This window comes from Moschus berezovskii, chromosome 2 (genome assembly GCF_049115385.1).
Source record: "Moschus berezovskii isolate FMDL1 chromosome 2, NW_MosBer_1.0, whole genome shotgun sequence".
Classification (NCBI taxonomy): Eukaryota; Metazoa; Chordata; class Mammalia; order Artiodactyla; family Moschidae; genus Moschus; species Moschus berezovskii.
In genome coordinates, this window is record NC_142461.1 from 10,307,056 (window position 1) to 10,334,693 (window position 27,638).

Below are 27,638 nucleotides of genomic sequence, written 5' to 3' on the forward strand. Positions count from 1 at the left end.
TTTCTCTATGTTGAAGCATGAATCATACTTCATTCCTTTTTATTGCTGAATAACATTCCATTATATGGATATGCCACATTTTATTTATCCAGTCATCAGTTAGTGGATATTTTGTTTGTTTCCACTTTTTTACTATTGTGAATAATGCTGCTGTGAATAATTGGTGTAGAAGATTTTGTGCAGACATTTATTTTCAGTTCTTTTAGTTATATACCTAAGAGTAGAATTGCTGTGTCATATGGCAACTCTGTGTTTAATTTTTTGAGGAACTGCCAAACTGTTTCTCCACGTGGCACCACCATTTTACATTTCCGCCAGAAATGTACAAGGGTTCCATTTTCTCCATATTCTTTCCAATACTTACTGTCTTTTTTTATTATAGTCATTCCTAGTGGGGGTGATGTGCTATTTCATTGTGGTCTTGATTTGCACTTCCCTAATGACTAATGATGCTGATTGCAGCCATGAAATTAAAAGACGCTTGCTCCTTGGAAGGAAAGTTATGACCAACCTTGATAGTATATTAAAAAGCAGAGACATTACTTTGCCAACCAAGGTCCGTCTAGTCAAGGCAATGGTTTTTCCCGTGGTCATGTATGGATGTGAGAGTTGGACTGTGAAGAAAGCTGATCGCCGAAGAATCGATGCTTTTGAACTGTGGTGTTGGAGAAGACTCTTGAGAGTCCCTTATACTGCAAGGAGATCCAACCAGTCCATTCTAAAGGAGATCAATCCTGGGTGTTCATTGGAGGGACTGATGCTAAAGCTGAAACTCCAATACTTTGGCCACCTCATGCGACGAGTTGACTCACTGGAAAAGACTCTGATGCTGGGAAAGGTTGGGGGTGGGAGGAGAAGGGGACGACGGAGAATGAGATGGCTGGATGGCATCAGCGACTCTGTGGACATGAGTTTGAGTGTACTCCGGGAGTTGGTGATGGACAGGGAGGCCTGGCGTGCTGTGATTCATGGGGTCGCGGAGAGTCGGACACGACTGAGCGACTGAACTGAACTGAATGACTAATGATGTTGCACTTCTTTACATGTGCTTATTGGCCATTTGTATATCTTCTTCTTTGGAGGAATGTTTATTCAGATCCTTTGACCATTTTTAATTTTTTAATTAATTTATTTTAATTGGAGGCTAATTACAATATTGTAGTGGTTTTTGCGATACATTGATATTGATCAGCCATGGGTGCACATGTGTTCCCCATCCTGAACCCCCCTCCCACCTCCCTCCCCATCCCATCCCTCGGGGTCATCCCAGTGCGCCAGCCCTGAGCACCCTGCCTCATGCTTCGAACCTGGACTGACGGTCTATTTCACATATGGTAATATTCAGAGCTGTTCTCTCAAATCATCCCACCCTTGCCTTCTCCCACAGAGTCCAAAAGTCTGTTTACATCTGTGTGTCTTTTGCTGTCTCGCATATAAGGTCATCGTTACCATCTTTCTAAATTCCATATATGTATGTTAATAGACTGTATTGGTGTTTTTCTTTCTGGCTTGCTTCACTCTGTATAATAGGCTCCAGTTTCATCCACCTCATTAGAACTGATTCAAATGCATTCTTTTTAATAGGTGAGTAATATTCCATTGTGTGTATGTAGCACAGCTTTCTTATCCATTTGTCTGCCGATGGACATCTAGGTTGCTTCCATGTCCTGGCTATTGTAAACAGTGCTGCGATGAACACTGGGGCACATGTGTCTCTTTCAGTTCTGGTTTCCTTGGTGTGTATGCCCAGCAGTGGGATTGCTGGGTCGTATGGCAGTTCTATTTCCAGTTTTTTAAGGAATCTCCACACTGTTCTGCATAGTGGGTGTACTAGTTTGCATTCCCACCAACAGTGTAAGAGGGTTCCCTTTTCTCCACACCCTCTCCAGGATTTATTGTTTGTAGACTTTTTGATAGCAGCCATTCTGACTGGCATCAGATGGTACTTCATTGTGATTTTGTTTTGCATTTCTCTGATAATGAGTGATGTTGAGCATCTTTTCATGTGTTTGTTAGCCATCTGTATGCCTTCTTTGGAGAAATGTCTGTTTAATTCTTTGGCTTATTTTTTGATTGGGTCATTTATTTTTCTGGAATTGAGCTTCATGAGCTGTTTGTATATTTTGGAGATTAATTCTTTGTCAGTTGCTTTGTTTGCTATAATTGTCTCCCATTCTGAAGGCGCTCTTTTCACCTTATAGTTTCCTTCGTTGTGCAAAAGTTTTTAAGTTTAATTAGGTCCCATTTGTTTATTTTTGCTTTTATTTCCATTATTCTGGGAGGTGGGTCATAGAGGATCCTGCTGTGATTTATGTCAGAGAGTGTTTTGCCTGTGTTAGGAGTTTTATAGTTTCTGGTCTTACATTTAGATCTTTAATCCATTTTGAGTTTATTTTTGTGAATGGTGTTAGAAAGTGTTCTAGTTTTATTCTTTTATAAGTGGTTGACCAGTTTTCCCAGCACCATTTGTTAAAGAGATTGTCTTTTCTCCGTTGTATATTCTTGCCTCCTTTGTCAAAAATAAGGTGTCCATAGGTGCATGGATTTATCTCTGGGCTTTCTATTTTGTTCCATTGATCTATATTTCTGTCTTTGTGCCAGTACCATACTGTCTTGATGACTGTAGCTTTGTAGTATAGTCTGAAGTCAGGCAGGTTGATCCTCCAGTTCCATTCTTCTTTCTCAAGATTGCTTTGGCTATTCGAGGATTTTTGTATTTCCATACAAATTGTGAAATTATTTGTTCTAGTTTTCTGAAAAATACCGTTGGAAGCTTGATGGGGAGTGCATTGAATCTGTAGATTGCTTTGGGTAGTATACTTATTTTCGTTATATTGATTCTTCCGATCCATGAACGTGGTATATTTCTTCATCTATTTGTACATTGACCATTTTTAAAGTGTTACTTATTGTTGAGTCATAAGAATTCTTTGTATGTCCTGGATAATAAACCTTTATCAGATTATGTGATTTGAAAATTTTCCTCTCATTCTTTGGATTTTTTCACTTTCTTGAGAGCATTTTTGACTGACAAAACTTTTCATTTTCTTGAAGTCCAAGTTATTTTCTTTATTTTTTCATTTGCACTTTTGGTGTCATATTTAAGAAGCCATTTCCTAATACAAGATCACAAAGATATACATGTGTGTTTTCTTCTAAACGTTTAATAGTTTTAAGTCTTCTATGTATGTCTTTTTTCTATTTTGGGTTAATTTTTATATATGGTGTCATGTTGAGGCCCAGTTTCATTCTTTTGCATATACATATCCAGTTATGTATATGGACTTCCCTCATAGCTCAGCTGGTAAAGTATCTGCCTACAATGCAGGAGACCAGGGTTCGATTCCTGGCTCGGGAAGATCTCCTGGAGAATGAAATGGCAACCCACTCCAGTATTCTTGCCTGGAGAATCCCATGGACAGAGGACCCTCTCAGGCTACGATCCACGGGGTTGCAAGAGTCGGACACGACTTAGTGACTAAACCACTACCACCGTTCAGTTATTGGGCTTCCCAGGTGGCGCTAGTGGTAAAGAACCCACCTGCCACAGCAGGTAGACGTAAGAGACTTGGATTCGATCCCTGGGTTGGGAAGATCCCCTGGAGGAGGGCATGGCAAATCACTTTGGTACTCTTGCCTGGAGAATCCCATGGACAGAGGAGCCTGGTGGGCTCTGTCCATAGGATCACACAGAGTCGGACACGACTGAAGTGACTAAGCAGCAGCAGCATTCAGTTATTACAGCATCATTTGTTGAAAAGACTATTCTTTCTCTCATTTTAATTGTCTTGGCACTCTTGTTGGAAATCAGCTGCTGCTGCTGCTGCTGCTGAGTCGCTTCAGTTGTGTCCGACTCTGTGCGACCCCATAGACGGCAGCCACCAGGCTCCGCCATCCCTGGGATTCTCCAGGCAAGAACACTGGAGCAGGGTGCCATTTCCTTCTCCAATGCATGAAAGCGAAAAGTGAGTCGCTCAGTCGTGTCTGACTCTTAGCGACCCCATGGACTGCAGCCTACCTGGCTCCTCCATCCATGGCATTTTCCAGGCAAGACTACTGGAGTGGGGTGCCATTGCCTTCTAACCTTACATAAATGTAAGGGTTTATTTGTGGCCTATATGACACCATTAGAATCTTGCCTCTGCTCACCTCTGAAACTTAGCTTGCCTTACTCTGTCCCTTTTATCCCTATATTCTAGCCACTGGCCTTAATTCTATATCTATAGCATGGCAAGCCTGTTCTTACCTTTGTACTTGTTCTTTCCTATGCCTGGCATGGTTTTCCTTCTCAGCGTTCAGATTTCTTCTCAAACTTATCTATAGGGTTTCCCTGACCAGTATATCTAAAGTATAACCCATCACCATGTTTTCTTTTCTTTAATTAATTTTCTGGTTGCACTGGATCTTCTTTGCTGTGCAGGGGCTTTCTCTAGTTGCAGCAAATGGGAGCTAACTCTTCGTGGTGCGTGGGCTTCTTATTGCTGTGGCTTCTCATGTTGCAGAGCACAGACTGTAGGCGCACAGGCTTCAGTAGTCGCAGTATGTGGGCTCAGTAGGTGCGACATGTAGTTCTAGGGCACGTAGGCTTCAGTAATTGCAGCACACAGCCTCAGTAGTTGTGGCTCTCAGACCCGAAAGTTTGCAGCCTCAGTAGTTGTGACCCACAGGCTCAATAGCTATGGCACATGGGCTTAGTTGCTCCGTGGCATGTGGAATCTTCCTGGACCTGGGATGGAACCCATGTCCCCTTCATTGGCAGGTGGATTCCTATCCATTGCACAACCAGCTAAGTCCCACCAGGTTTTATTTTCTACATAGCACTTATCACTGTCTGAACTCATTTTACTGATTCCTGTGTTTTGTTTTTTTTTCCTCCCTCATCACTGGAGTTCTTTATCTTATTTACCACCATAACCTTTGCATATATAAGAGAGCCTGTTTTATAAGAAATAAAAATAAAACCAATCCATCAATCAAATAAAGTGAATTTGCTGGGATAGACTGCAGATATAGGTCAGCATAAGGAAAAAGTTTCTAATATGAAAAAGTTTCTCATTTGGTTGTTGACTCACCCCACTATATTCATACTTAGATTTTTACTTAAACATATAGCAGTTGAAATATATTTTACCTTATGTTTTTTAGAAATATGTTTTAAATCGTTCCGGGAGGATTTTTCCTTCCCCAGTAATCATAGTTCACATCAGGCTGTACTGTAAGTATTAAATTATCCTGGTGCAGGGGAGAGAACGTATTTGGACTTGATTTCCACTTTTGCTACTCAGCTGTTACAGTGCTTCACAAATACTGATTTGTTCCCCACAACAATCCTATGAGGTTATGTATATTATCACCTTTTTTTTAGAGACGTAAAACCTGAAACACAGAGAAGTTATAGAACTTCCTCAAGGAAACACAACTTGTGAACCCAGAAACACATTTACTGTTCTTTATGAACAGTTTAATGAATTTTGAAGAGTAATTATGTGAAGCGGTTAGGGCAGGGCCTGACACATAGTATGATGAGTTTTTGTTATTCTTGTTTCTCTTACTACTCTAGTAGGTAATTTTCAGTCACTAAAATTTGAGAAAGCATTGAACTTGGTTAAAGAAGCAACAGAAAGATTTTACGGAGATGTTTGTGTACTCACATCATTCTGCCTTTAAGGTAACTGAGTTTTATTTGCCTTCAGGACTCACTACATTCTGTTATATTGCAACTGTGTAATCTTAATATATTAAGGCTAATAAACGACATGTATTGTGAAGTTTAAATGAATTGGTATACATGAAAGCTTAGCACTTACAGGCACATAGCAGACCTTTCAGTTTTGAGGGATATAGCCGGAATTTAAAAAGGCAGTATGACACCATGGTTAAGAGCCAGGCTGTGGAGTCTGCTACTATACTGTTTATGCAATATGGATATTAACCTTTTTCTCATTAAAAAAAAACGAGAATAGTAGTGGTATTTCCATCATGAGGCAGTTGCAAAGTTTAACTCAGCATAAGTGAAGGGCATAATATTGTCTCTAGAGGATGGTGAGATAGCACTTACATATTAGCTACTACTATCATTATTATTTATTATGATTACCTTTTTTCTTCCTTCTCTTTATTGAGATATGATTTGCATAAAAATAAAGTACATAGATCTCAGGTTGGATGAGTTTTGACACTTGAGTAACTACTCCTCATGACAAGACAGAAAACACTTCCATCACCCTAGAAATTCCCATGGTGCCCTTTCCAGTCAACACTCCTCTCTCAGAGCAACCACTTTTTGGCTTCTGTCTCCATAGATTAGTTTATTTGTGTTTTATTTCTCCCCATAGGTTAGTTTTGCCTGTTCATACACTTTCTGAAACTGGATTATACAGTATGCATGTTTTTCCGTGTGGCTTCTTTTGCTTAGCATCATGTGTTTTGAGTTTCTTCCACGTGGTTTCATGTATCTATGGTAGTTCCTTTTTATTTCTGAGTAGGATTACACTGTTTGAATACACTACTTTTGTGTATCTCTTTTCCTGTTGATGATCATTTGGGTTATTTCTAGTGTGAGACTTTGAAAATTAAAGCATCTAGGGATATTCTTATTACCAGTCTTTAGGTGGATAAATGTCTTCATTTCCCTTGAGTAAATACCTAAGGAATGGAATTGCTGGGTCATAGGGTAGATATAAATTTGACTTTATATCAAACTGACCGTTTTCTAAGGTGATAGTAGCAGTGAGATCTCTTTTTAATACGGGTGGGAATAAGGGTGGCATTTGAGGTAATCCAGCACAGAGAAATATTTGGAGTCATATGGACCTGGGTTCCTATCCAGCCTCTGGTGTTTACAGTCTGAGTGACTTATTTAATATCTCTGAGACTTAGTCTTACCTGTAAAAAGGGAATGACCATTAGGTCATGTATATTGCTATCTAGTATTCTACCCAGCAGTGGCCTACCAAGCTGGGGGCAGTAGTGCAGGCTTGTAAGGGGGTGTGTGGTCTGTAAAGAATTTAAAAGCAGTAAGAATACCACCTAAGTGTCCATCTGCTTCTTATCATCATTATGCACCTGCAAGTCTAAGCAGCGTCAGTGATAAAATGCTTCTCCTTGCCTCCTTTTCCTCCTGTATACTATGCTGCCTGGCAATTATAGGAATTTTTAATAAATAGTAATTATAATCAATCTTTAATCAAGTTAAGCAGGAAGTAAGAGGTTGGAATTTGGAACCTGAGTGAGATCTGGGACTTTTGTTGCAGGTTCGTTCTCTGTGCAGTTTGTTTCTTCCTTATTCCTGGTGTGCAAGGCTCACCATAAGTAGGACATGTCCAGGGTTCCAGGGAGCCAACCACACAGAAGTCTGTTCCTCTCTCGGAGCCATCTGTAAACAGCCACTCCTCTCTGTTTCTTTAAAGTTTGAGGTTTTCTCCTTTCTTACCCACTGTTTAATTCTGATATGCCATAGGCATATTTTCTTCCATTGTATTCTTCAGCTTAATTCTAGATCATGTACCTCATCTAAGCCAGACTTATTTATCAAGGCCAAAACAAATCCTCTTAAACACCCCATGCCTTATATAAATTAGCTTCCCAAACACATATTCTAACTTATAGAGCCCTTTATTAATGCCTTTTGTCAATAGTTACTTTGTATTTTTGTAAAATCTGATTTGGACTTTCTCTCTACACTTTCTCCAACTTACCTGTCTCTGAGCTGTTTTTTACTGTGTAAAAATGAGTCATAAGCAACATGTTTGTCTGCTGTGGCCTGTCTTCTGTACTTTGGATGTGCTACTGATTTGAGGACAAATATAACAATTCTGGAAGCATTCATGCACTTTTCAGGCAGTGCTTAAGAGCCCGAGCCCTTGAGTTAAATGCTTCCTGATACCACTGCTAGCTGTGCTGCATTAGCCATGTCCAACGTGTGGGTGTGTGTTGGTTTGGTTTATGCCACCAAGCAGCTCTCCAATACCAGCTGCTGCTGCTGCTGCTAAGTCACTTCAGTCGTGTCCGACTCTGTGCGACCCTATACACAGCAGCCCACCAGGCTCCGCCGTCCCTGGGATTCTCCAGGCAAGAACACTGGAGTGGGCTGCCATTTCCTTCTCCAGTGCATGAAAGTGAAAAGTGAAAGTGAAGTCGCTCAGTCGTGTCCGACTCCTTGCAGCCCCATGGACAGCAGCCCACCAGGCTCCTCCGCCCATGGGATTTTCCAGGCAAGAGTACTAGAGTGGGTTGTCATTGCCTTCTTCCCAATACCAGCTGGTTCCCTACAATTTAACTCAGTTCTGATACTGTCTACCTGAAGATAGTGTCAGATCCCTCAGGTTGAGAGCTCAGGCCTTAACCACTGGACCACCAAGGAAGTCAACAGCTCAGTCCTGTAAACTGCCCTTCAGCCCCAACAGCTACTTCAGACACCAATTGCAAATCCAGGTTGTCACCTGTGCTTTTGACTAATTGTAGATTAGAAGTTTCAAGGGGCTTCCCTGGTGGCTCAATGAAGGAGGCCCGGGTTTGATCCCTGAGTCAAGAAGATCCCTTGGAGAAGGAAATGGCAATCCACTCCAGTATTCTTGCCTGGAGAATTCCGTAGACAGAGGAGCCTGGCAGTCCACATGATCACAAAGTCAAACACAACTGAGCGACTAACATTTCAGAAGTTCCAAACCCCTTTTCCTTGGTTTCAATTTATTTGCTAAAGTGACTAACAGAACTCAGAGAAACATTTTACTTAGTAGATTACTGGTTTATTATAAAATGATATAAATCAGTAAACAATCAGATAAAAGAGGTGCAGAGGGCAAGGTACATGGGATGGGATGCATAGCTTCCATGTCCTCTCCTAGCATGCCACTCTCCCCAAATCTCCATGTGTACCAACAGAAGCTCTCTGAACCCTGTCCTTTTGTGTAGTTCATTACATTGGCTGGTTGATTAAATCATCGTCCATTGGTGATCAGTTCAGCTTCCAGCCCCTCTCCTCTCCCTGGTGGTCAGGGAAGTGGGACTGAGAGTTCCAACCCTCCAATCATATGTTTGGTTCTTCTGGTAACCAGTCTGCACCCTTAGGTGCTTCCCAAAAATCTCTTCATTAACATAAACTCAGGTGTTAGTTGAAAGAGGTTTGTTATGGATATCACGATATCTTAATTACTTTTATTACTTAGAATATTCCAAGGGTTTTTAGGACTTCTGTGCCAGACAGAAGGATCAAGACTATATCTTTCTGACATACATTAAATACATATAAATTACAGAATCTCAGCAGTGTACTTAACCTTTCTGACTATTGGGTTTTTGTTGGCGGAGGGGAGTTGTTTCTGTTTTGTTTTTTTTCCCTTTTTTTGGTCACACTGTTCAGCATGCATATTTTTAGTTCCCTGAACAGGGCTCAAACCCACACCCTCTGTGTTGGAAGTTCAGTTCAGTTCAGTTCAGTCGCTCGGTCGTGTCCGACTCTTTGCGACCCCATGAATCACAGCACGCCAGGCCTCCCTGTCCATCACCAACTCCCGGAGTTCACTCAAACTCATGTCCATCGAGTCGGTGAGGCAATCCAGCCATCTCATCCTCTGTCATCCCCTTCTCCTCCTGCCCCCAATCCCTCCCAGCATCAGAGTCTTTTCCAGTGAGTCAACTCTTCGCATGAGGTGGCCAAAGTATTGGAGTTTCAGCTTTAGCATCAGTCCCTCCAATGAACACCCAGGATTGATCTCCTTTAGAATGAACTGGTTGGATCTCCTTGCAGTCCAAGGGACTCTTCTCCAACACCACAGTTCAAAATCTTCAATTCTTTGGCGATCAGCTTTCTTCACAGTCCAACTCTCACATTCATACATGCAGAATCTTAACCCTGGACCTCCAGGGAAGTTTTTCTTATCTGTAAAATAAGTAATGATACCTGTTTCTTAAACAAGATAATGGATGTAGAATGCTGTAAAATTCCTATGGCTGCCATAACAAATTACCATAAACTTAAAACAACACAAATATAGTATCTTCTAGTTCTGTAGGTCGGAAGTCTGACCTGGGTCTCACCAGCCTAATGTCTTGACAGGGCTTTGGTCCTTCTGGAGGCTGTAGAGTAGAATCCATTTTCTTGCACTTCCCAGTTTCTAGCATTTCTTGGCTAGAAGAAACCTTCCATCTTCAGAACTGGCAGTCATCGGTCAACTCCATTTCACACTTTCATGTCTCTACTCTCTGCAGCCAGGAAAGGTTCTCTGATTTTAAGGGCTCCAGTGATTGTATTGGGCTCCCCTGAATAAAGATAATCTCCCTACCTCAAATATTTTAACCTTAATCACATCTGCAGAGTCCCTTTGCCATCTACCATAATGTATTCATGGCTTCCAGAAGACGAGGACATGGACATTTGTAAGGGGGGCGTTGTTCTGCCCACCACAGGTGCAAGGTACTATGCTGAGCTCTTTGTAAGCCCTCGGTAAGTGACGAACATTGAAAGCCCTCAGCATTCTGGGAAATTGCAAGCTGAAGATGTGACCCCTGGGCACAAGTAATTTAAAGCCTGGTGGGAAAATGAGAGGGGTGAGGACAGAAATGAATCTGATTCTGGAAGAGTGACCAGAGTCGTGTATGGGATTTCAACCCAGTGCCATGGGAAAGTGAGAGGATGCAGGTCAGCCAGTAGTCTGGCAAGTTGAACAGAGTGAATGTGTCAATAATGTATTGAAATGCAGAACCTACAAAGACTTTAGGTTCAACCCACATGAGAATTTTTATAGGACAGTGGGTGAGAGGGAAGGAAAAGGCAGAGGAAAAGCCTCTGCTGACGAAAGAGTCAGGAGTTTGTTCATTCTCTCAAGTCTTCCCACGAGGCCCATCGGACCCACTTGTTCACTGTGCAGCAGATACGTGCCGGGCACTGTTCCTGGCCTTGGGGATACAGTGAGCATGGTCACAGAGGCCTCTTTCCCCAGCTCAGTGTGGTGAAACAGACAACCGTGTCAACACAGAGCCGTGATACAGCGTGACAGTAGGAGCCCACAGGAAGGGTGTGCCTCCTTCCCAGGTTTATGGGATGGGAACAGCTCCTTGAGGGAAGTACCCACGAACTGAGACCTGAAGAATGAGTTGATCAGGATGCTCTGAACCACGAGTAACAGCCCAGTTCAAGTGACCTTAAACCAATGAGCAGACTGGCTCCTAACTGGAGCCCAGGAGTCGGGTAGGCATCAGGGTGGTCATTCTAGCTCCATCTTTCTGTGATTCCTTTGGCTGGGCTTTCCACTCCATGTTTATTTCACTGTCAGGCTGGCTACCCTCATGGTCACAGTTCTAGGAGTCATATCAGGACACCCAGCATCCACAGGAAGAAAGGCGTCCCTTTTGTAGACTCTTTTCTGAAAATGAGAAAACTTCTTTTCTACATGCTCTCAACTCCTGGCCCCGTTGCATCCAGTTGGGGTTACAGGCTCATTTCTGAGCCAGTCCCTATGTCTGGGTGAATGCCATGTCCAATTTGGCTTAGATCTAAGTTCCTGAACCCACCATTGTGGAAAGGACAATGAACTTACACTTCCTGAAATACATGGTCTTATTTTGGGCTGGACAGATAATGAAATGAAAATCAAGATGCCATTAGGAATGAGGGAAAGAAAGAACAGGATGTCGGAATGGAAGTGACTTGTTCTCTTCTTCTCCCGTGTAAGACTTGTTTCGGCCACTGCATACCTTCTGCTTTTCATGGTTTCTGTTTCCTCATGATTCTAGCTCTGCCTTGACTTCTCTCTGTGCATGCTTCCAATGTCAGCATTTGTCATTAAGTGCCTCACTTCTCCATGTTTCTCACTTCACATCCCTGTGCTTAATTTATCTCACTTTGCACGTACTTGAAGTAAGCTCCAGAAGACCAGGGACTTTGTTATACCCCCAGCATCTGAACAGTACCTGGTATGCAGTGAGTGTTGGATGAATGTGTGCCAGATGAATGAAAGATCAGGCTTCTAGCTAACTGACTGCATTTCACTCAGTTGGGCTCCTCTGTCCAGATTTTCTGTGACTGAGGGTCTGTCCCTTGAAGTGACTGTTAATAGATACCCTTCTAGTGGTAGGAGCACAAATTTGTTTGGATACACTTCCACTATTACCTGAACTTCGGTTTACTTTTCTGCAAAATAAAATCAATAAAATCTTTCCTTTGTGGCTCAGAGGGGTTCAGTATCAAGTGGAATTATGCGTATGAAAGTATATTATATATTATGAACTGCATGGTGGTTTGATTCAGTCCTGCTCATTCACATACACCTAGAAAACACTGATGATGGAAAGGCTATTTTATCTCTTCACTTCTACTTCTTGATATTGAGTTCTCCAGGAGAACTTCTAACTGGCTCTCTTCGTGTCCCCCAGGGTCACTCAGGATGTGTCAACTGTCTGGAGTGGAACGAGAAAGGAGAGTAAGTATGAGATCCGGCACCTACGGGTGCTGGAGAAAGGTGTGGGGAGGTTGGGAGAAGTGGATTTTCCTTCCTCTTTGTAGATCTAAGGAAAAAAGTGGACCCAAAGGAGAAGTTGGGTCCTCTGCTCTCTGCTGTGTCCTTAAGTTTCGTTCATCAGCAGTACACAGTCAAATAATGAATCCCAGATAGATGGAAGGTTGGATGACCTTCCAAACTGTTTTTTTGATAAGCTAATGCATTTAAGGAATAATGAGAAATCCTCCAAACAAAATAAAAGAGAATCAATCACTGTTTACAAGATAACCTTATATTCTGTGACACATACTGTTGTTCTTAAAGTTGTGTCTGGCCTAAGCCCTTTTCACCTGGGAAACACGGGATAGAGGAACTTGGGGAGAGGTCAAAACTGTTCCCTCTCTCTGCTTACAGCTTGCTGGCCTCTGGTTCCGACGACCAGCACACAATTGTGTGGGACCCGCTGCACCACAAGAAGCTGCTTTCCATGCACACAGGACACACTGCAAATATCTTTTCTGTCAAGGTGAGCAGGATAAGCCGCAGAGCAAGTGAATGGTGTGACTGGGCCGCGTGTGTGGTCGTGTTTGCATGTAACCACCTACCCTGTTTGCATGTAACCACCTACCCTGGGGGTTACAGACATCTTTGTGATCTGAGCATCTGCTGGTGATTTCTAAAACTCTCTGTCTCTTTTCCATGCGCTAATTCCTCTCTCAGAGCCAAGAGGTCAGCTCCAAATGAATGTATACGCATGTGAGTGGTGATGATATAAGGTATGGTTCTGAGTATGAACTTTGATAGCATAGCAGGCAGACCCGTGTTTGACTCCCTTATCTGCCTCTTGGAAGCTGTGTGAACTGGGCAAATCACCTGACCTCTCTGAGCCTGTTTACCCATCTATAAAAAGGAAGTAGATAAAGAAAATCCCTCAAATTCATGAATAAATAATTTAACTAAAAAGGGAAGAAGTAATCTTTAGGGTTGATGTTACAGGTTAAGGAGATGGTTGATAAAAAAAAGCACCTGGCCCAGGTGATTGTAGGAAATGAGTATGCTGTTTGTTGTTGGAGGGGAGTTGAGGAGAGGGGAGGGAGGGGACTTACGAATGTCTTCAGACCTCTGAAAGTGAAAGTGTCCAACTCTTTGCCACCCCATGAACTGTATAGTCTACCAGCCCCCTCTGTCCATGGGATTCTCCAAACAAAGATACTGACATAGGTAGTCATTCCCGTCTCCAGGGGATCTTCCCAACCCAGGGATCGAACCCAGGTCTTCCACCTTGTGGGCAGATTCTTTATTGTCTGAGCCACTGGTGAGGCCCCTCTTTAGACCTCAGGAGACCGTTACGTGGAAGTAACATGAGGCTTGTCCCTTTTGGTCCCAGAGAACAGACCTCGGATTAGTGACTATTGAGTTTTCAGAAGCAGATGTAGGCCTGATGAAGCAAAGAACTGTCTAATGCTTAGACGAATTTGAAAAAGGCAAAGTGGGCCTTCTGAGGATGTAGTCCGTGTCCCAGCACTGAGGTATTCCTTCAGTTCAGTTCAGTTCAGTCGCTCAGTCATGTCCGACTCTCTGCGACCCCATGAATCACAGCACGCCAGGCCTCCCTGTCCATCACCAACTCCTGGAGTTCACTCAAACTCATGTCCATCGAGGCGGTGATGCCATCCAGCCATCTCATTCTCTGTCGTCCCCTTCTCCTCCCACCCCCAACCTTTCCCAGCATCAGAGTCTTTTCCAGTGAGTCAACTCGTTGCATGAGGTATTCCTTACTAAGACCTTAAAAGAAATTACCTTTAAGGACGTTTCCAGCTCTGAAATTCTATAATGGTGTATGTGAGAGTGAGGCTGTCCTTTGGAAAGCCTCACTCATCCAGGAAATCTTTTCCTGATTATCAAGACCAATTACAAGAAGCCTGAAGAGGAAGACAGATTCAGGAGCTCAAAACCAACTTATTTCCCTAATCAGAACTCTTTCCCAGCTCTGACTCTCATCTACTGTTCCAAGGATCAAGCCTAGATTAATTTCTGTGACTTTTTAATGACAGAGAAATGCTGATTCACCTCTTGCATGATGACCAGAAACTGCTTTCGTCCCCTGAAAAGTGTTAGGTCTAATTTAAATCTGTGGGGTCAGATCAGGAGAAGGGACCTAAGCCATCATTTTGGCATCATAGAACACAAAATGTCGAGTTCAGAGACCAGAATTGGACAGTGGCCTTGATATTCCCTAATACTAAGACCTTGGGCAAGACCCTTAGCCTCCTCTTCTATTCTAAAAGGGTTCCTCTCTCTCCCTTCTGGTGATAAACCACAGATGTATTTAACCCACGAGCTCCCCCTAGTGGCATCTATAATGTAGGACGAGTAGGGCAGCAGCCACAAGCTCTTCCCAAGGGCTCTTCTGTTTCTGTTGCGAGTAGGGTGTATGTTGTTTCCAGACACCCTAAAAATGATCAAATTCCATCTTTCATCTAGCCCTTATGCTGGGGAGCTATCAGAGAAGTGGATGTGGAAAGAGTGAATTTTTAGCTCAAGCCAGGTGGGACTTTAGTATTTTTAGACAAAATTTTAGTATTAATCAAAATTATGTTTGTGGCTGTTTTGTCCTTGCCATATGTGATCTGGACCATTTTGTTCTCAGCTTCATTGGAATGATGGGGTTGTCCTTCTGAATGATGGCCACATAGAACTGTAGCCTTCTGATGCTCAGCCCTTCCCCAAGGTCTGGCTTCTGAGCCATTTCCAGCACTGCCCTTGTAAGGAGTGCTACTTGGATCACCTTTGCACGGGTCCCATTTTTCTTTTAGAATTACTTCTCAGAAGTGGTAGCTTTGGGTCAAAAGATAGAAATAGCTTTTATCTGTTACCTGTTGCTAGATTGTTCTCCAGAAATATTTGAACCAATTTAAAACACCCACTGTCTTAAAACACCAAGGGACTTGTGTTTTAAGACTAATTTATTACTTAACCCCCAGGTTATTAGTCATCATGAAGCATCTAGGAGTCAGACAGACTTGAATTTGAACCCAGTCCTGCTGAATACTAGTGCCGAACCTCAATTTTAATGAGATTTTTTTATTAATCAGATAAATCACATACTCCATGTCTAGCACATGGTAAATGCTTAATAAATGGTAACAGCTGTGATGGCCTGGGGAAGAATCAGATGAAGAGAGTTCCGTAGATAGTCCAGCTTGGCGTGGGTCAGGACCACTCTGGAAAATAAAGGTGTATACCCTGATTTTGACCTTTAGGCCTACAGACTGATGCTCAAGATCCAAAGTTCTCTTGGTGGATTGGCTTGGATGGGCTCCTTTTCTTATCTGCTATGGAGAGAGGGAAAAAGATGCTAACATGCAGGCTAGTCTCCTTCCATGGCCTACCCCCACCACCTGCCAACCTCTTCTTCAATCTCTCCCAAGCAGTTCCTGCCTCACGCTGGGGACCGCATCTTGATCACAGGGGCAGCTGACTCCAAGGTGCATGTCCACGACCTGACAGTAAAGGAGACGATCCATATGTTTGGAGACCACACAAACCGGGTGAAACGCATCGCCACGGCGCCCATGTGGCCCAACACGTTCTGGAGCGCTGCTGAGGACGGGCTTATCCGGTGAGGCCCTGAGGCAGGGCGTGGGGCCCAGGCTTCCCTGCCCCACTGCATGTGGGTTCCCCCTCCCATCTGCCCTCCTGCTTCCTTTCCCAGACCTGGCTCCTTCCCTCCAACAGAGCTCCAGCCTCATTGGTCTGCACAGCACAGTTACCAGGCAACAGGAACAGTGGGAACATTTGCTTACTCTGTTCTTCACCTGCCTCACTTCTTACCCTCTCCTGAGCTACACAAGCCCACTGGCTTTCTCACCGCCTCACACACACAGTCTGCCTCCTCTGGGCCTTCGCCCTTGCTGTTCCCTCTACCTGGTTTTCTCAGTCCCAGCTCTCTCTCAACTCTTTCTTACCCTAAGGAGACTGCTTGAGAGTCACCTCCTGAGAAGCACCTTCCCTGGTCATCCTCTCTACCACGGACCTTCCACCACTGTTTTTTGTCTCCGTGTCCTCACTGTATCCTCTGTAGCTCTAATCACCATCTGGAGTGATTTTATTTATTTGATGGTTCACTCTTTTGTCTGTGTCTCTCACTGAGTAGTAAACTCTGTCAACATTTTTGTCTGTCCTGTCCTTGGTTGTGTCCCTAGAGCCCAGCACAATGCCTAGCACACAGAGGCACACAGAGGCACACGATACATTTCCCTTGAACGGTCGGTCAGAGGACATATTCTTGGGAGGAGGATTGCCAGCCAGAAATGGTTAAGTGGACTCTCCCCCTTTTCACTGACCTGGATCATCACACCTTTGCCTCTGCTTCCCTTTTTCTTAAAATGGTCTCATTGCCTTTCTTTAACTCCTTTCTTCAGATATAACCTGAGAACTTTTTCCCTATCTCCACAATCTACGTTAATTGCCTCCCTTGAGATCCCATGGGACTTTGTGCCCTCTTCCTTTTAACAAAGGACAAGGGGTGTCTTAAGTCATGGAGGAACTAGAACTCAGACCAAGTCAAGTCATACCTCTGTCACTCAGTGTCCAGGCAAGTCACTTCACCCTCAGACCTCAGTTTCCTCGTCTATAACAAAAACAGTATTTTAGGAAGAGCAATCTGGTGAGGATGGCTTAGAAAGATAAGCGAACAATGAAGAGATCATTGCAGGTGTTTAGGTGGAGGTGGGTGAGCACAGGGGTGATGCCCTTGCCATTTTCTGGATGTGCCTGCGTCCTAGAAGCAGAACAGGTCCCTGGTAGAAGTGTGCTCGTGCTGGGTGGATGTTTTGGCCTGACCTTTACCATTGGCTCAGATGGTGAAGAATCTGTCTGCAATGCAGGAGTCCTGGGTTCAATCCCTGCTTTAGGAAGATCCCCTGGAGAAGGGAACGGCTTCCAGTATTCTGGCCTGGAGAATTCCATGGACAGAGGAGCCTGGTAGGCTACAGTCCTTGGAGTCACAAAGAGTTGGACACGACTGAGCAACTTTCCCTTTGCCATCTGGATGGGACTCGGGCTTGTTCTGGGAGTTGGCGTTTCTGGGCAGCTTGTAGATGATCTCCAGATTCTCTTTTCTGTCACCTCTGTACTTCTTTTGTTTCCTACAAGAAACTAGGTTAAGAATAGAATTAAGAATCAGAATCAAGGAGCAGAGCAGAGTGGTTAAAACGCAGTCTTCCCAGCTCTGCACTTACTGCGGTGTCATCCAGGCAAGTTATTGAACTTTGAACTTCTAGTGGTATCTAGGGATAGTGTGAGAATTTAATTAGATAATACCTGTGTAACACTTGGGAACAATACCGGACACCAAGCAATGTCTCATGAAATGTTAGTAGTCAGCAGTAATAGTACTTAGTGGCAATAATATTGGTATCTGTTAAAAAGATAAATAAAAGGGTTCAGTAGTATCTACCTTAGGGAGTTCTGTTAGAATAAAAAGAATGTATAAGAAGCCTACTACTGGTGCTTGGCACACAGGGCACTCAAGATATGGGAGTGGTTTTTGACATTCTTACTTACAAACAGATCCATGACCCCTCCCAGTTCCTTTGCGCTCCAGGCCTTGGCTTCTCCCCTGCCTTGTGCCCACGGACGCACCCCCCAACCCTCTGTGTCCTCTCTCACAGCCAGTATGACCTTCGGGAAAACAGCAAACACTCGGAGGTGCTCATCGACCTGACAGAGTACTGTGGCCAGCTGGTGGAGGCCAAGTGCCTCACCGTCAACCCCCAGGACAACAACTGCCTGGCTGTGGGGGCCAGCGGGCCCTTTGTGAGGCTCTACGACATTCGCATGATCCACAACCACAGGTAGGAACACTCGGCAAGTCCCTGGGAACCTGCTGCCCCTTACCCTCATTGCCAGGCCCTCTTCTCTTTGAGGTGGGTTATTTTTCATTCTGTGATTTTTTTTTAAATAATTCAATCCATGCTTGTTTTTATGAGAAGTGTATTGAAGAAATTACTTTTACTCCATTACCTGAAAGAAGTCACTGTGAATAATATTTTCTGTACATACGTAGTATACATAGTAATCATCTTATACATGTAAATTCCTTTATTTGTACATACAATTTTACTTTATTCTTTTTAAAAAAAAAAGTGTACTCGGAACCTCCACAGTAGCCCCAGACCTGCGCAGCTCCGCCAGTCTGGGTTTTCAGTGGACTCCTGGGACAGGTGTACAAATTTCTGGTCTGCATTACTTTTGTTTGTGGATTTGGACGACTGTTGTTGCTCTTCACACACTACATGACTTAGAGTAGGCCACGAGCTTTAGCTTCCTCGTCTATAAAATGGGAGTAATAGGGTGGCCATGAACCAAAGACAGGTAGGCAGGGCCACTGTGATGTGTCCACAGCTGTCCAGTTGGTTGACTTTTGGGGGTGCTCAGGTAAGGAAGAAAGGTACCTCTTCCTGTATCTCTGCAGAGACACAAACGGGTTTTTCCTGAGGAAGCGTGGTCTAGCCAGGAGTTCTGATCAGTATCATAACCTATTTTGTTTGCCTTGCCACCAGAAAAAGCATGAAGCAGAGCCCTTCAGCAGGCGTGCACACCTTCTGTGACCGGCAGAAGCCCCTCCCGGATGGCGCAGCCCAGTATTATGTAGCAGGTAGGGCTCAGCCCAGCTCTGGCCCTCCGGAGCAGCGCAGGGAGGCAGTGCTGACCGAGAGTCAGACAGACCTGGGTTTAATCCTGGTTACCATCTGCCAGCTCTAATGTGACCTTTGGCAAATTTCTTACCCTGGAGGAATCTTACTTTCTTTTCTGTAAAACGGGATTGTGATGACTCAGTGAGATAGTGTATAACAGTTGGCCCAGTTGATACAGTAAGGGCTCAACACTTAGAGCTGCTTTTCTGAGGAAGATGATTGGTCACTGGTAAGGCTGACTTCTCACAACTCCCTGCCCCTTTTGAGAGGGACTGGAAGCCTCCCACTCGGGTAGCTCTGTTCCCTGCAGGTCACCTGCCGGTGAAGCTGCCTGACTACAACAACCGTCTGAGGGTGCTGGTCGCCACCTACGTCACCTTCAGCCCCAACGGCGCAGAGCTGCTGGTCAACATGGGGGGAGAGCAGGTACGGCGGCCCCTGCCCCCATGTCCGGCGGCCAGGGCTTTGTCCACCACATCCGCTGCCACAAGGCAGACAGGAATCCTCACTGTAAATGCCGTTACCGTGAAACACGCAAATGCCGTGGCTCCACTGGAATTCCCAGAGGAGTCCCTGGTCTTGAGCGTAAGCTTTAGAACCGACAGGCCTGTCTTCAGTCACTGGCCTTTCATTTACGAGCTGTGTGCTGTGACTTTGAACACCTCTCTTCATTTTCCTGAACCTTGGTTTCCTCATCTGCTGCTTTCCTAGGAGATCCTGTGGCTCAGAGCACGCAGCCAGGGTGCAGTTCAGGACCAGTTTGGGGAAGTGTTCTTTGATAATGGCCGATTGCTAAACCTTCTGTTGTTCTCAGTCAGGTTGTTTAATAAGTCTTGCATAAATTAATTTACTCTGCAAACACTGAGTACTTACTCTGGGAGTAGCATTATCATAAACATGAGGGAGACAGGTGCAAAATATGATCCATGCTGGGCTGACGGGAGAGACATGGCAAGTGAAACAAACCATTGCTGACATTTAAAGGCAAGGTGTGATACAGGAGAAATGGGATGTGGACACTGGGTGAGCCCCCGAGTTCAGAAGAGGGCTCTAGATTCAGACTGCTGAGCCGTCCCCTGGCTTAAAGGTTACGGTACCAGAATAAGTGGAGAGACAGTCTAGCAGAGTGGTTTGGAGCCAAATAGACTTGGTTTTGGGTGCTGGCTGTGCCACTTGCTACTTTTATGGCCCTGGATAAATTAAACTCTGAGCCGCCATTTCTTCTTCTGGAAAGGTGGCCGATGATGATAGTACCTTTCTGTGGTACAAACGATGGTACTCATTTTGTGGTTCTCACTTCTAAGATGAAATGAGAAAAGTCATATAAAACACTTAACAGAGGAGCACAGTAAGGATTCAGTACATGTTAAATTTAATAGGTGATATTTACTGAGGGAAGTAACTAGCAATGTTACTTTGGGCAAATTGCTTTTCTTCGCTGAGGTTTCAGTTTTCCCATTTATAACATGAGACCCCTGAGGCCCTTGTTGACCTCATACGCATGTGATTCTAAGGAATGACGGTATTTCAAGCCATCCACCCCAAGGGCCAGACACTGGGAGGATTCTCCAGAGGTTTGCTCCATGAAGCACCCCATCCGGTGTCACTCGGTGGTTCCCTGCTCAACATTCAGCTGCATTCCCAAGAGCCGCCCAGGCCTCACTCCTCGCCTGGCCACGAATCTTGCCTCACGGTATCCATCTTCTCTTGATCCCTACACTCTAGGTCTATTTGTTTGACCTGACTTACAAGCAGCGGCCGTACACCTTCCTCTTGCCTAGAAAATGCCACTCCTCAGGGGGTAAGTTCTCTCTCCCCGGCTCCTTCAGGGCATCTCTGCTGGGGACCATGAGTGTGCACTGCCTCTGCCCGGCAGCCTGCCCCTTACCTTGCACTGTGGCTGTGATCCTCCGGAAGGAGCAGGTTCTCTGAAGTAGCACTGTACAGTAAGAAGGAAGGGAATCCCAGGTCAGAGAGCTCTGTAAAAATGGGTTTGCCTCACAGCCCTTTTCACTCCCTCAGAAAAAGCAGGTTCTTTCCATGGCTTGGCTCTTGAGGAACCTGAAGTAGTTGTGCCCTCCCCTGCTGTCCTGGACCAGTCTCCTCAGTGATTCTTCCTGGGGCCTGCAGTTGATTTAGGCACTTCCTCACCCCCCCACTTTTAGGCGTCCCCACAGCCATATAATGCCAAGTTGAAGTTATGTCCCTCTCTAGCCAGCAGAGGGCGCACAGGCTTTCTTTATGTGCTTGCCGGCCTGCCTGTCAGAACTTGCTTTCTGGGAGTGGATCTACCCTGGGAGGGATAGCCCTGCTGTGGAGCCGTCAGATCCCCAGATGGAAGCTGGAGGGCTGCTGAGGAGAAGTGAGGACCGCCTCCTAAGTTGTTGCTGTTCCTTTCTAACCACCCCCAACCAGAAGTTCAGAATGGCAAGATGTCCACCAATGGTGTGTCCAACGGCGTGTCCAATGGCCTGCACCTTCACAGCAATGGCTTCCGGCTGCCAGAGACTAAGGGGCATGTGAGGTAAGGCCAGCCTGACTTGGGGCACAGAGGCTTCTGGAATGTGGCTAGTGGTCCCCATGCCACCTCTGCCTGGTGGGACTCCAGTCATGCTCCAGCTGAAGCTCTGGTCTCTTGGTGCCAATCCCCGAGGTCAGGACCCAGGGGCTAGCTCCTCTTAGCCCTGGGCTCCCCACTAAAGGATCCCACACAGACAGGCCTCCCCCGTTGTGTTTTCTCCATTCATAGCATCTTAATGCCTCTTTCACTGCCAGGCCCTGAGCTCAGCTTTCGATATAGAGGTGCCCAGGTCCTCTAACCCTTAAGAGAAACTTCTCTATAGAGACATCAATGGGCGGGACTTGGGCGGTGACAAAGTTCAGTTCAGTATGGAGGCCGGAGGTGTCAGCTGCTTTCATGCCCAGTTTGATGAAGAATTCCTTTAAAACCTTTCTAGGACAACTTCATTTCTGCCTCTCTGTTTTTTCTCACTGGCACAAAGCATCTGGAATTGTGACCATTGACCTGCCACAGTTACCCAGGCCACGGGTGGGAGTGGTGTCCTCTTTCAGATGACAGTGCAGATCTCAGGGACCAAGGAAACCTGAGAGGCCTCCAGGCAGGGCCACAGACGTCCTGAGGGGCTGCTCTGACCTTCCTTGCTTGGCCTGACACTCTGCTTCCCCCGCAGCCCCCAGGTAGAGCTGCCCCCATACCTGGAGCGGGTGAAACAGCAAGCCAATGAGGCTTTTGCCTGCCAGCAGTGGACCCAGGCCATTCAGCTGTACAGCAAGGCCGTGCAGAGGGCCCCTCACAACGCCATGCTCTACGGGAACCGAGCTGCTGCCTACATGAAGCGCAAGTGGTGAGTGGGCCTGAGGGAACCAAGTTGCTGAGGCATCCAGGGCCAGTAGCAGTGGCATCCTCCTGCCTTCAGGGCATGTTTGGCCCAGGCCTCTCACCAGTGCCTGGTTGGTGGTGGGCAGGTGCCTGACCTGTTAGTCAGGAAGCCTCAAACACCAGGAAAGCTCACAGTTAAGTGGAACATGTTCACAAGTAGCTGTGGCATGTTAGTGCTATGGACGCTGGAAGCAGGAATTGGGAGAGTGGTTAATCCCAGTCCTTGGAGAATTGGGCCTTGAATTGGACTTTTAAAGGGGCAGTAGAATCTTGCTAGATGGAAATGAGGCCCTGGTGAATTCAGTTGCTATCTGTTTGAAGTGATTGTGCAGCGCCTTGACCTTGGGGTTTTCTCTCCTATGCTCTTGTACTCTTTGGATCAAGCACAAGCAGGATCCTAGACATCTGAAGCTGGCTGTGGGTCTTGCTGGATGGTAGTGGCCAGTGGTAAGGGAGTAGGTTCATATCCTGAAGAACCCTTTATCTTTGGAGACCACCAGGGCCCCCAGCCCTTCCGCCTGCAGCACCAGCAGGCAAGCAGGCAGGCAGACCCCATCCCCCAGCCAGGGCCAGGATGGGAGATGGATAAAGCTGGGCCCACAGCCATTTCTGCTCCGTCTGGCATCCGTCGGCTCTGCCCAGACAGACAGGCCAGCTGGTGTGCCATCGTCTGGCTGCAACTCGGCAGGCCAGAGAGGGAAGCTTAAGAAACCCACCCAAGTCAGCAGGATGGTGGATGGGGGTTTGGGAAGATGCTGCCCCCACAGGCCTTAGCTCAGACATCAGGAGTTGGCGAAGGGCTCAGATGGCAGCCAACCCCAGGAGATGACAGTTGGGGGGCCCTCCTGAGGTGTTTTGTCCCTCTTTTCCAGCAGGTGGGTAGAATGCAGTGGTCTTCATGCAGGCTCTAGGCTGAGAGCACTTTCCTGCATTTTTGCTGAGAGGGACTGATGATTTCCCAGTCCACAGTACCCTTAAGATGTTCTCTGAATCCCTACTATGCACTGGGAACTAGAGACACAAAGTTCTGTCCTTCCGAGCTCCTGTGCTCCAGAGTGCACAACCTCTGAACAGGGGCTACAGAGGCAGGCATGGTCCATCACTGAAGAGGCAGGATGCAGGGAGTCTTTGAAGGGCCAGGTGAAGCGCCGTGGGCAGAGGAAAAGCCCGGCCACTGTACCTGGGGGTCAGGGAGCACCAGGAAGACGTGGTGTCTGCTTTCAGTGTGGGCAGGCTTAGACAGGAGAGGGAAGTGGGAGGGGATGGTGGGGGAAGGACATTCCCAGGGAGATGAAACGGTGTGAACAAAGGCGTGGGGGTGGGGGACTGACTGAAGAGCTTGTTTGCAGAACAACAAATCCATTTGGCTGGAGCAGAGGGTTCGGGAAGGGACTGGCAGGAGATGAGTCTGTGAGGTAGCCTGGGGCCAGCCTGGGAAGGACTTGGAATGCAGAGCGGTGGCGTTTTGGCCTCGATTCAGTGGATGATGGGCAGCTACTGAAGAGTTTCGAGCAGGAGAGGGAGGTGTTGAGGGCTGTCTTTTCAGGGAGATTGAGCTGGCAGCAAGTCCGGATGGGTGCGCCCTGGGGCCAGCCTGCTCTCTCCCCATCCCCACGTGCCTGCCAGTGACCCCTAGAATGTCACGTTCTGTCCCAGGCCAGTCTCCCCAGGGCGGCCATCTGCTCCTGGATGCGGTGGGAGCTGTCACCCTCTGGCTCCTGGCTGCTTTCTGGTCTGGCTCTCCCCGGGAGTTCTGAGGGGCACCTTGCAGGCGGTAATTGGGTTTCCGAAGAGCGCCTGCTCCTCCGTCACAGTCACTCGTTCTGACGCAGGCCGCGCCGTCGGAACACTCTGTCTCCTGCCCGCCTCCGCACTGCCGAGCAGCTTGTCCCTGGTCTGAGCAGGCTGCTCTGAGGACCGGTGTTGTTTCCTCTGGGTGCTGTAGGAGGGAGGGTCAGGAGCACAGCTCCAGCGTCGAACCTGCCCTGGCCCCTTGCACACAGGGTTCTGAGCTGCGCCTTGGTGGGGAGGCCATCAGCTCTGGGGCAGGCGGGGGTGGGGGGCGTGCTGCTTAACACGAATGGGTTCTGGGCCCGCCTCACCCCAGGGGAGGGAGGAGTGGCTCCCGTGAGCCCCTGGCTCTCCAGTTGAGAGGTGGGGCTGCCTGTGGGCCTGGGCAGGTGTGTATTCTGTGCTCCTGCACAGGGTGGGGGGAGGAGGGGCTTCTTCTCTGACCCTCCCCTCCCCCCAAAACCAGTCCCACTTCCCCACATCCGTGCTTCTGGAGTTCAGAGAAGTTAGTGTGGACGATTTGGAGCTCCTGTGTCCTATGCCCGCCCCCACTCCCGCCATCCGCTTCCAGAGAAGTGACTCTGCCAGACTGTCGGGCCCCATCCTCCAGCCCCGGGAGGTAGAGGCCACAGCTGCTGTGGATCAGTCAGCCAGGACAGAGGGGGGCCTGGCTGAGGACTTGCTGCCTGCCGGTCAGACCATGAGTCCCCAGCCTGACACTTCTGGCTTCCCCGGACCACAGAACTGTTCTTGAGGGCCCCCTGCCTCAGACCTGGCTTTGAAGGCCAGCCGGGGGGATCTGAGGAGGTGGGTGGAGGAAGGGAAAAGGAGGACCTGGGGAGCCTGAGGCGGGCGAGATGCCAGGCCTTCTGCTGCAGAGCTGCGGGTGCCTGGGGTGAGCGGGCACGCAGTTGCACTCTGTGTCCAGCAGAGGGCAGCCCGACACTGGTTTCTGCCTCATGCCCACCTCCCACCCTCTACCTGCCAAGACACCAGGGTTCCTGGCTTGCCTCCTAAACACACTCTGCCTCCTAGAGAGCAAGTCCTGGGCTGAAGCAGGATTCTCTCCATCCCCAAATACCCTTGCCCTGAGATCGCTCAAAGGTGGGCTTGGGTGGCCTCAGGAAGCGACAAGACTGAATGAGGACTCCCTGCCTGCCACGGGGCCCCACCTCCAAACCAGACTCCCCTGCCTTCCCAGGGATGGTGACCACTACGACGCCCTGCGGGACTGCCTCAAGGCCATCTCCCTAAATCCATGCCACCTGAAGGCCCACTTCCGCCTGGCCCGATGCCTCTTTGAGCTCAAGTACGTGGCTGAGGCCCTAGAGTGCCTGGATGATTTCAAAGGGAAGTTCCCGGAGCAGGCCCATAGCAGCGCCTGTGACGCATTGGGACGTGACATCACGGCCGCCCTCTTCTCCAAAAATGACGGTGGTGAGTAGAGCGCGCACTGAGGAGGGGTTGCTGTCACTGTCTGCTGGAGATGCTCCATGACATTCCGAGAGGCCTGGCTCATCTGCTGGAGATGCTCCATGACATTCCGAGAGGCCTGGCTCACACCGATTGAGAACCACGCGGCCTTGGGATGGCCGCTTGGTCTCTTTGAGACAAGGACTAGCAATAGCGTGTTTCAGGCATCTGGTATAGTTCCCCCGGGGCTCAGGATAGGAGTCGGCCGAGCTAGGTCATCCTCTCCTGTCATAGACGGGGCCTTGGCCGTTCCACTGGGATCTGAGCTCCAGCTGGTTGGCTAGAGTGACTTGCTCCAGATCGCATGGGTTCAGGAGAGACAGCACACAGGGCAGTGGTGAGGCCCGGGCACAGGTGTGGAGCCTCGGTTCTCATCGCAGCTCTGCCATGCGGAACCATGAGACTGGGCAGAGCACAGCCGCTCCGAACCCGCTGGCATATTTGTACAGCATGTTGAAGGGCCTGCCCTGCTCCCCTGGGTGGCGCTGGAGAGTGAACCAGGTAACTGTGCAGTCTAAATATGAGAGGGGAGCTCACTGGGGGCAGACATGCAGCTCCCTCTTCTGCTTTGCAGTGTATTGCACCATGGATTAATCCATTTGTCTCGATAGTGCCAGGCACTGTGCTCTGTCCTGGGAATACATCTGGGAACAAGTCAGATGGAATTTCTGTACTCATGAACCTATAGCCTGGTGAAGGAACCGAGTGATGAAGAAGCAAAGAAGGCCCTGGGGATCTGATAGGGCGCAAGTGCAGGGGGAGGGCTTGAAGGCAGTCTGGGCTTCTGGAGGAAGACATTCAGGCGGAGATCTTGAAACTGAGGAAGAGGTGACTAGGTACAGTGTCGCCAGAGGAAAAGGGTTCTGGCAGAGGGACCAGCACGTGCCAAGGCCCTGAGGCAGGCAGGAACAAGGCACTGAGAGAACTGGTATGACTTTACCAAGGCACTTAAGGGATCCACTGGGATCCAGGCTGACTTGCCTTCTGGAGCGGGAGGGCTTGGACTTGACTGCCTTCAAAACCATGAATCTGTTTAGAAAAATCACCCGCTCAAGGCTCTCTTGGCAGCGCTTTGCCCTCCCCTCCGCGCCGCCCACCTCCACAGCAACAGACCTTAGGGCCGTGCATCCTCGGGGCTTCCAGACATTGTTCAGGGACCTAAGCCAAGGCCCTCCTGGCATCAGCGGTCTCCTCTTGAACACCCTCAAGGGCAGGATGTACAGATGCTTCTTTTTCACAGTTGTTTCCAATTTTCCAGGGTAGGGGGAGAGGGATAGCCCTTCATGGCTTACTACTTGGACAGGGAACAGGGTGAAGGGTGGGGAGGAAATGGGGAGGTGGGGAGAGACGGGCAGGACTCTCACAGACCCTCTTCTCTGCCCCAGAGGAGAAGAAGGGAGCAGGCGGTGGCGGCGGCCCTGTCCGCCTCCGCAGCATGAGCCGCAAGGACTCCATCTCCGAGGACGAGATGGTGCTGCGGGAGCGAAGCTACGACTACCAGTTCCGCTACTGTGGCCACTGCAACACCACCACGGACATCAAGGAGGCCAATTTCTTTGGCAGGTCCGAGGCCCTGAAGAGGAGGAGGAGTGCCCAGCCCAGTTGGCGGCAGGAGGTTGGGGGTGGCGTGGGGACCTCGGCTTTGAGAAGTCTCAAGTCCCAGCTCTGTGCCCTTGGGCAGATGGCTTCACCTCTGTGAGCCACCATCACCCCCAGCCCTCCTCTGTAGATGACGTACTGTCTTGGGTAGGTGAGATCCATGTATATGAATCAAGCGTCTCCAGCAAGATCCCTTCTAAATATCAGCAGTGTGTTGGGGGCAGGTGTGCTGTAGGA

At 47.6% G+C, this 27,638-nt stretch overlaps 1 protein-coding gene across 5 annotated transcripts in view; it reads left to right on the forward strand.

Moving 5' to 3' along the window:
* Positions 1-27,638, forward strand: part of WDTC1 (WD and tetratricopeptide repeats 1) — a 63,415-nt gene that overhangs the window by 32,195 nt on the left and 3,582 nt on the right. For 2 of the 5 annotated variants that reach the window (XM_055397679.2, XM_055397677.2), the window contains exons 4-14: positions 12,373-12,419; positions 12,852-12,963; positions 15,869-16,059; positions 18,113-18,295; positions 19,004-19,098; positions 19,449-19,564; positions 20,864-20,939; positions 21,554-21,662; positions 22,330-22,503; positions 25,531-25,766; positions 27,188-27,365. In XM_055397679.2, the coding sequence (XP_055253654.1) occupies positions 12,373-12,419; positions 12,852-12,963; positions 15,869-16,059; positions 18,113-18,295; positions 19,004-19,098; positions 19,449-19,564; positions 20,864-20,939; positions 21,554-21,662; positions 22,330-22,503; positions 25,531-25,766; positions 27,188-27,365 (1,517 nt within the window). Of the gene's footprint in view, positions 1-12,372; positions 12,420-12,851; positions 12,964-13,157; positions 13,214-15,868; positions 16,060-18,112; positions 18,296-19,003; positions 19,099-19,448; positions 19,565-20,863; positions 20,940-21,553; positions 21,663-22,329; positions 22,504-25,530; positions 25,767-27,187; positions 27,366-27,638 lie in introns of those variants that run through there. The other 3 variants (XM_055397680.2, XM_055397678.2, XM_088843919.1) reach the window with 2 other exon arrangements.